Source organism: Marmota marmota, unplaced genomic scaffold (genome assembly GCF_001458135.2).
Source record: "Marmota marmota marmota unplaced genomic scaffold, marMar, whole genome shotgun sequence".
NCBI lineage: Eukaryota > Metazoa > Chordata > Mammalia > Rodentia > Sciuridae > Marmota > Marmota marmota.
The window spans coordinates 52500403-52509743 of NW_025999968.1; the positions used below are offsets into that span (position 1 = coordinate 52500403).

At 51.3% G+C, this 9341-nt stretch overlaps 1 protein-coding gene across 1 annotated transcript in view; it reads left to right on the plus strand.

The window, feature by feature from the left end:
* Hunk (hormonally up-regulated Neu-associated kinase) overlaps positions 1-8545 on the plus strand; it is a 108051-nt gene extending 99506 nt beyond the window's left edge. The window contains exons 11-12 of the mRNA XM_015478338.2: positions 2244-2424; positions 5279-8545. Of these exons, the coding sequence (XP_015333824.1) occupies positions 2244-2424; positions 5279-5937 (840 nt within the window). The 3' untranslated portion in view covers positions 5938-8545. The remainder of the gene's footprint in view (positions 1-2243; positions 2425-5278) is intronic.
* The last annotated feature ends 796 nt before the right edge of the window (positions 8546-9341 follow it).

The window sequence follows — 9341 nt, forward strand, 5'->3', positions numbered from 1 at the left end:
TAAAGTAGAAATGGTGAGTTTCATATAAAAACAGAGAGAACAGAGCAAAAGGAAGAAGTTCTGCCCGACTTTTCAGGTCGGACCAGTCGTGTCCCCTTGGATCCTGGGTAGGGATGTGTGTGTGAAAGGTTGTTCTCCTCTGCCTTAGAGGAGGCCTGTTCTTGTTTCATGGAAACAAAGGAGCAGAAAACAATTAAAAATTGCGATTGTCCTCTGCTGGCCTTGACCAGGGTGACCTGGAGCACATGGTCCCCTTGGTAGCTTCCCCCGTATCTTAATCCATTTTCTGCTGCTATGACAGAACACCAGAGACTTGGTCGTTGTTAAAGAACAGAGATGTATTCCTTACATTTCTGGAGGTTGGGACGTCTCAGAGCTTGGTCCAGCATCTGGTGAGGGCCTCTGCGCCACACTGTGCCGCTTGGAGGGCGTCAGGTGGTTATGAAGTGTTTCCAAGAGACAGAGGAAAACAGCTGAATGCACTCATCCTTCATTAGGAGCCCACTCCTGCAACAGACAACTACGCCACTCCTGTGATAACTAACCCACTCGCAGGTTAACTAACCTGCTGCAGCCATAATTAACCCACTCCTGCAGTCACGACCGTGATCCAGGCAGGAGGATAGTGCCTCTGACCGGATCACCTTTTAAAGGTCCCACCTCTTAATACTGAGACAGTGGCAATTAAATTTGAGCATGGGTATGGAGGGGACATTCAAACCATAGCACCAGATGGAGACCCAGAGCATATGCCTCTCCCAGGCATGCGTGTGGCTCTCGGGAGCCGGCTGCCTGCCTCTGGGCACCGCTGCATTCGGCTTTCTCTGCACCCCTGGCATCGCCCGACCCACCCCAGGACTTGCAGGCTGTGTGGAGTGAGGCCATCACAGCGCCCACTTCAGGGTTTTGGCAGTCTCCATGTTCAGCCTGCTCTTGGTGAATTATTTAGCCACCCAGGCCATTTCCTTGTTTCTAAAGGGGCTAACAGTCTGCTCATTGCAGGTCACGCTTGGTGCAGCACGCGGCTGTGTGTGTCCCCGTCCAAGGCCGGTGGTGACAGTTATGGTGCTGAAGAAGTTTCACCTCTCCTTTGGTCCCACCTTGCCCCTCCATCGGGGACAAGCCACTTTGGCTAAGGGTTAGATCCTTAGGGATCTCCTGTCCCTCCAAGGGGCTCTGAAGGTTCCACGTCCCCACTTCCCTTTGTCCCCTGTTCTTTCCCACGAAAAACTTGCCTGCTCTGCAAAGGCGCTAAAAGTCCTTATTGGAAAGGCACTTTTATAAAAGCGCCGAAGTTTCCTTGAGAAGCTTTTCAGTAACAGAAATGAAAAATAGATGAGCTCTCTTGAATTGCAAATGCTCTTGAAGTTGGAGGCAAAAACGTGGCAATATGTCTTTTTCCCTCACCCGGGGCGAGGTCAGGGATGCCACTGTGTGTTTAACAGTAAACATCAAGCTTCTTCTTAGTGGCATCATCCTTCCCAGAAACTTGAACTTGATTAATTTTAATCAGCTCAGCCTCTGCTGACCTTTTTCAAAAAAATTTCAATAACTATTTATTATGCTTTCTCTAAGTGCCTAGTTTTATGGCCGCGGCTGTGGAGCTAAAGATACATCAAATAGTCAAATTCTCTCCCATCGGAAGGATGATAATCTAGTTGCATATGGGTAAAATGTAGAGCACATGGTGATGCACATGCAAGCTTTAGATTCTCAAGTAAGTGCTCACATGCTTGAGGGCGCAAAGGGCCTGAGTCCCCCGCCCCAGGACCCCATGGGGCTGCATAGTTGCCCCGTTGTCCTGAGGGCCTCCTTGGCTTGACTGTACAAACAGGACCTGGCATTAAGATGGAAGCAGCTGTACCTCAACCTGCAAAGCTGCCCCTGTGTGCAGAATCCCAGGGCGCCACTTTAAATGCAGATGGGAGGTTCCCACAAGTCCTGACCTGCTTCGCTCTGGCTCCTTCAGCTTGTGCCAGGATAACAGGCCTCCTCACCCTCGCTGGGACACCTCGAAATGTCACAGTGCCAGGGAGCTGGAGACAGGCGAGGGCCCTTGTTGCCCAGGCAGAGGGACGCAGGCCCCGGTATTGGCTGGTCCTGGGCCTCAGTCCTTCCCTCATTCAACATGCCCTTGAAAGCACACAGCGGGAAGAGCGGAGATTCTCCAGTCTCCTTGGTTGGTTTTCCAAAGAGGAATCCCATTGTGTGTCTGAGCATGTATGTCTGCTTCTGATTTGAAGGACAAAAAGCCCAAAGAACAAGAAAAACGAGGGGATCTTCTTCACCGGCCATTTGCCAAGAAGATGGACAAGAACCCGCCCTCGTACAGACAGCCTTCCGCCTCGCTCGTCACGCAGATCCAGAACACCAAGGCGCTGCTCAAGGACCGCAAGGCTTCCAAGTCTGGCTTCCCCGACAAAGGTAGCTCAGCTGGGGCCCCTCTTGGCACTCATGTGGAGCTGTGAGTCCCCTGTGCTCCCCTCACGGGTGGCGGTGCAGGCCCAGGACAGAGATGATTATTGTGCCCTTGGGAAAGCAGCTGTCCCATGTTTGAGGCAACAGGAGAACAGTCGAGGGCCAAGCCACGGGGGATTAGCCACCTGTACAGGAAGGATTGAGAAAACAGGGTTCGGGCCAATATAGACACAGAGATTGGGGCAAATGGTATTGCAGGAGCAGAGACTGGGGTATGGTATTGTGGGAGCAGGTGTCGGAGGGTGTGGTACTATGGGCACAGAGAGTGGGGCACATGGGGCTACAGGAGCAGAGATTAGGGTCAAGGTATTCTAGGAGTGGAGATTGGGATGTATGGTTCTGTGGGATGAGAGGTGAGGCTACAAGGTATTACGGAGTAGAGAATGGGGTGTAGGGATAGGTATGCTGGTCAGAAGTGGGGCTGTGGAGAACACATGGTGTCTGGAGCCAGGGATGGTGCATAGTATTGCAGAAGAGACTGGGCTGCGGGAGCAGAGATCAGGGTGCAAGAACAGAGATGGAGCAGAGAGTGGCAGGTGGAAGCCTAGACTGGGACATGGTTTTGTTGGAACCTTTATCAGAAAAGTGGCCCCAGGGAGGCATGGCAGTGTGACTGAGTCTGGGCTACTGGTAGAGGTAGGATGCTCGGACCTGAGTTCAAAGCCCAGCTCTGCTGCTCACAGACCCTGGGTCCTCACTGGTGTCCTTCCCTGTAACAGCTCCCATCTGTTAGAGCTACCAGGTAGATAAAGTGAGATACACATGTAGGCCTCTGCTTGGTTTGGAATCCAGCCCATTGCAGATAAATAATAAATGTGGGTCTGCAACCTTTAGATGGGCGTGGGAGCAAGTAGGAGAGCTCAGCAGGTGTGGGCTTAACACACTGGGAGATGCTAAGAGCAGGGACACAGGAGCCAGGGGCCTCCTGACTCACAGCCATGAGGGGAAGGAGAGATTTCTGTTACCAAGAGGATATAGAGGTCACACTCTCTAATCCTTTTGTTTCAAATGTGAAGAAACCAAAATTCAGCGAGGGCCATAGCCAGCTGAGGTCAACTGAGGCTTGCTGGGCAGTAGTGGGACTCATGGATGACTGCAGCCACTGTCCTGGCCCTGCCCAAAGCCGCCTGCCTTCTTGGTGCAGAGCAGCAACACTCCTTGCAGGGAGACCGTGTTCTCGGGCCAGCTGGTAGCACTGGAGGCCTCCGTGATGAACAAAACCCGACTCCTTCCTGCTGATGGGCCTCAGGGCCATGTGCATCTAGGAGGAGATTTATTTTGGTGTCTGTGGGTTTATTTATGGGAGGCAAGGAGGAATACAGTGCCCTCCGCTGCTCCCCACATCTCTTCCCATGGGCAGCAGCTGGCACCTGCAGCTAGGCCTCCGCAGAGCCTGCAGACGGTTACGTAGAAGAAAGACGCTACCACGGAGCAGGAACTTGGCTTTATTTCCCTCGGCTCCAACTCTGGTGGGGGAGGGATCCCTCTCTTCTCTGGCATAGTCTGTGCCGACTTGAGATGGAAAATGCGGGGACTGGCTGGTGGATGGACTACCCTGTTCAGAATGGGCTGAGGCTTCGTGGGGATCAGAGTCATGAGGGAGCCATGAAGGAGGGAAGTCCTGACACATGCTGCAGCGTGGGCGGCCCCTGAGGACACGAGGCTAAGTGGAGTGAGCCAGTCTTAGAAGAACAGATGCTCCGCACAGGAGATTCCTCAAGTGGTCAGGTGTGCAGAGGCAGATGGTAGAATGGTTACCAGGGGTGGAGTAGAGACCGAGGAGTCCCCGTTCACCCTGGGCACAGAGGATTAGATCTGCAAGGTGAAAATGGCTCATGGGGATTGGTGGCACAACAATGCGAGTGTCCTTAACGTTACTGAACTGTATCTAAAAGGTGATTGAGATGATACATTTTCTGCTGTATATTTTTTACCATGATAAATTTTCTAAAAATATACACAGGGAAATAGTCTTTCCCATGTCAGTGTCTGAGGACCAGGTTTGTGGTGCTCAGTGAGCCACGCTTCCTGTGTTTCCACAAGTTCCAGGCTTGTCCCGTCAGCTGGTGCACCTTTTTAATTCAGAAGTCCTTTAACAGGGTCTAGAATTTTAAGCCACCGAAAGGGGAGCAAGATGTTAAGCTGGGGCCTCCGTCACCAGCCTTCTGTTTCCTGCATCCTAGAAGGACTGTCACGGCCTCTGTGGGACAATCAGATGCCGTGGCTGAGTCCTTTGCTTCCTCTTCCTCCTGATAACGCCAAGGTCGCGGGTTCGATCCCCGTACGGGCCACCAAATGCCGCAGTCTGGCTGGGCACAATCAGGAGCCACTTGTCAAAAGAAACTAAGTTTATTTTTAGAACCACACACGCCAAACAAAACAGCCTCTCAGGAAAAATCCTCAGAGCCTCAACTGCCACCACCGGCTTTCCACAAGCCTCTCTCCACCTCCCACAATCCTCCTGCTCTTGAGGCCGATTGGCTGGGTCACGTGGGCGGAGCCAAAAAAAGTCCCCCAATGAGCAGCTCCGTGGTCTGAAAGGGCAGGGAGACAGTCCAATGAGCATCACCGCAGAGGAGCCAATCAGCTAGATGTTGCTGGGGCCGCTGTGAGCCAATCATCAGCCGGCAGCTGGAAGTTTGCTGGCAGCTGGAAGTTTGCTGGGGCCCCTTTGGCTGTGGCTCTCAACATCCCCCACGTGCTCAGCGTCTCAGCCAGACTGGGGGGCAGTGCAGGCGGGAGAGGGGCCACGTCCTTGTCTCTGTGGCTGTCTTAATGGTTTTGTTTTCTGGGTGTGCAGATTCCTTCGGCTGTCGAAACATTTTCCGCAAAACCACTGATTCCAATTGTGTGGCTTCTTCCTCCATGGAGTTCATCCCCATCCCACCCCCCAGAACCCCCAGGATTTTAAAGAAGCCGGAGCCCCATCAGCAAGGGCCTGGGAGCGCCAGCATCCCGCCAAAGGAAGATCCCCTGATGCTGGACATGGTGCGCTCCTTCGAGTCTGTGGACCATGACGACCACATAGAACTGCTGTCCCCTTCCCATCACTATAGGATTCTGAACTCACCTGTGAGCCTGGCTCGCAGGAATTCCAGTGAGAGGACTCTGTCCCCAGGGCTGCTGTCTGCAAGCACGTCACCTCTGCAGACTCCTTTGCATCACACTCTGGTCTCCTTTGCTCATGAAGATAAGAACAGCCCACCCAAGGAGGAGGGCGTGTATTCCCCACCTCCAGTTCCCAGCAACGGTCACACTCAGCCTCTGGGGAGCCCCAACTGTGTGAAGAGCCGGGGCAGGTTCCCCATGATGGGCATTGGACAGATGCTGAGGAAGCGGCACCAGAGCCTGCAGCCTTGTGCAGAGAGGCCCCTGGAGGCCAGCATGCCCCCGCTGCAGCCCACAGCCCCTGCAAGTCTTTCTTTTGACATGGCTGACGGGGTCAAGGGCCAGTGTTAACCTGGGTCCGTGAGATTCTGAGCCTCTGCAAGGAAAGCAATGGAACAGGGCTCCACACGTCTGCCAGGACGTGAACCAAGACCTCGCAGAAGCGTCCTCCATGGCCTCATCCACTCTGCCCTGCAGTATCTCACCTGTGGATCAGCCGAAATCCACAGACCCAAAGCCTGCACCACCCAGCCTTGCTTAGGGACCCCCGAGGTGCGAGAAATCACTAGGAGGGTCAGCTACAGAGGCAGCCCATTCCAATTCCAGTCTCAGACCCTCCTTCCTCCCGCCCACTCACCAAGCCTCCTCCGTGTACCCCTGCTGGACTCGGGGCCGAAAACCACACTCTGACCTTCTGGGCCACTCAGATCTATAGACTGTTACCAGATCTTTCTTCACTCTGTGCTACATGCATGCCTCCCAGTGGATTGCTCTCTGTTCAGCTGTGGGTCACAGTCTCACGGGGACCAGTAGTGTCACAAGGTCATTCATCCAGAACCTGTTCCTAGCATCCAATCCCTACAACCTAGCAGAAGCTGTGACCAGGAGCACCGGGCCCTAGGAACCCCAGAGGAAGACGGGGCAGAGCCTCAGATTAGGATGGAACCCAACAGTATGAACTCTAGAAGGAAAAGACTGACAGAAACACTCATTCCCAAGCAGAGTTTTTAGGCAGGTTTTAATTTTATTTGGTCAAAACTTTCTGATGGTTGAATGATCTTGTCCAAAGAGATTTTTCTTTATATCATGTTGATAAATCAATATTGCATAATTTTTAAAAGCCCAGATGGAGAGATGAAAAGCAGTTCCACCAAGTTAATGTCTTCATGAGAGGATTCAGCGTGGAGGGCTGGCTGGGGTGGTGTCTTTTGTGGTGTGGGACTGCGATGGCCTGCAAGAGGGGGCAGGACCCAGCCAGCCTGTCTTCATCCCATTGCATCCACAGAACCTTGATCCTTCCGGAAGGCGTAGAACACGGTGACAGTTGGTTCTTTAGAGACAGAGAAAGGATGTGGTGGCAGAATTCAACAAGAAGGTACCAGTTTTTAGGTTGCCCAGAAAACTTGTGCGGGTTAGAGCTGAGCTGGTTAGCTGTGAGCCGTGAAGAGGCTTTCAGGAGCCTGCTCAGACACAGGACAGCTTCTTCCTTGAGGGAAGCAGCATCCTTCCAACAGGGTTTCAGTTCGTGTTGTGTTTTCACACCTTTTGCCAAGGATCAAACCAAAGACGCGTTTCCCGTGTCGTGACTGTGCCGTCCCTGTGTGTGTGCATTTTGTGGCCCCCCCAGTGTTGTCTGACCATGTCCAGCTGGAGCCTGACGGAGGCTGTCTCCACGTGGGAACTGGGTCCTGGCACTCGGCAGGGGACTCAGTCGTGAGCAGAATTGCAAGGGAAAGTCAGCCCAGGCTGAATATCAGTTAGTTTAGGAGACAGGGTTACAGAACAGCCTAGAGTCTCTGACTTTCGACTAGTGCGAAAAGTGACCATCCACCACTGCTTGGCCACCTCCTGGTAGTCATCTCAGTCCATTGATTCCAGTGATTCCAAAATAGGCCCGTCCCTTGAGAGTCGCAAAGCCAGCCTTCATTTTCCTGCAGCTAACCCTGAACCAGAGAGTGGTGAGATTGACCTTTACCATTTTCTCGTTTCCTGGTGGAGACTTCCTCTGGCCCCTCATGACTCTTACTGAGCAAGGAGAAAACAGACATTGGCTGTTGCTGGAAGCCACTGAGATGCCCCAGTCTGGGCAGACCTAGGCAAGACCCAGGGCTGCCTAATCCCTCTCGAGGGGCTCCCTCCAGCTCTAGGGCATGTTAGGAAGAGGTCAGGATCCTGGCTGCTGGTGTTATTCCTTTATGTGCTTCAGACTGGGTTCCAAACTTCACATTGAAAATAGAACTTTATAAGTGGAGAGAAGAAAAGAATCATCTGGCAGAACCTCCAGCCATCTGACATGAAAAGTGGACTTTCTGGTGGTGAAGGATCCTTTTTTAAAGATGGCTTCCAGTTGCAAGCGCTTTGCTCTGCAAGATGGCGGACACCGACCTGTGTGTTGTGAACTTGTTGTAGCCCCTGTGTCTCTTTCTTGCATTTTACTTTCCTCGCACGTGTGTGTGCTTTTGTGTCGTTGTTAGTGTGTGAGAAACATGTTTCCCCTTCTTCTCACACTTCAAGAAAGGCCGCAGATGTCTACCGCTAGCTGAATCGCGTTGCCGCTGGTAACTTGGACTCTGAACTCAGGTTTACTCTGAACCCAGTGAGAGGAAAGGGAATAGCTGTATTTTTTGGTGTGTGTGTGAGCACCCGGCAAATCTATGAAACCAAGTGAAAGAAGAAATGTTAAATTCTTTATTATATTATTATATTTATATGGAAAACTTGACTATCCCTTTGGTAAGTACAAAGTGTGTTGTCTGTTTGACCCATGACTGTCCCCCCTCAGTCTGTGCCTGTGATTTCAGTAGCTACTGATGGGAATGACTGAACTGTCAACTGGTCACAAAGTCTTGGAGGAAAAGTCCATTGTAATTGTATGATTTGGTCATAAGTAAGTTTATGTCACCACTGTTAAATATATGTACTTTTATAATGACTGTGAAATAACACTTTTTCCTCACTATGACGGCTTCTTTATTTGCTCATACATCTTAAAATAAGAAGATTGTAAAGAACAGAATCATCCTGGGCATTTTCTAGTCCAGTGTTCCAGCCACATTTCACCTGCACCAGGTATGTCTACAAAAGCCTCTGTCACTGACACACTGCAGATGGCAGCTCAGGATGAATCAGCATTTTACAGTGTTGAGGGGTCAAGATTTCCCATGGCAACTCAGAAAACAGCACTTGCAGAATGATGTCTGTGAACATTCCTTCTGGATATTGTCCTTCCTTCAGGCCTGGCTCAAGGTTGGGGTGGGGAATGATGGGAGGGGATTGAGGGGGTTCTAGATTAGCTGGGTGGATTGTCCCAATCGTTGCTTCATTCCTAACTGTGCACAAGACATTTTTCACACGTACCAGCTTGCTTAAGCCTCGTACCCCTTTTACAGTGATGAAATGAGGCTTAGTGGAGAGGCCTCCATTTCTACCACACAAAGCTCACTCTGGATTTGACGCCGAGATAAAGGAACAGTATCTAATTTTGATATTTTCTTGTAAGAATCACAACATTTTAGAGCAGAAAGAAAACCTGAGAATCTCTGGTTCAATCACAGCCTTTTTTTTTTTTTTTAATGAAGAGGAAGTGGGGGCCCCAGTAGTTTCAAGACACCCAGAGTTCCCAAGTGAGCTAGCATCAGAGCTGGTCTGGAACATATATTCTTCTCTCAAAGAACAGAAATTTATATGTGGCCACTATGTTTAGAGGGTAAAGTTGACAGCAGATGAAGCTGTCATTCCAACAGAATTTCTGAGGT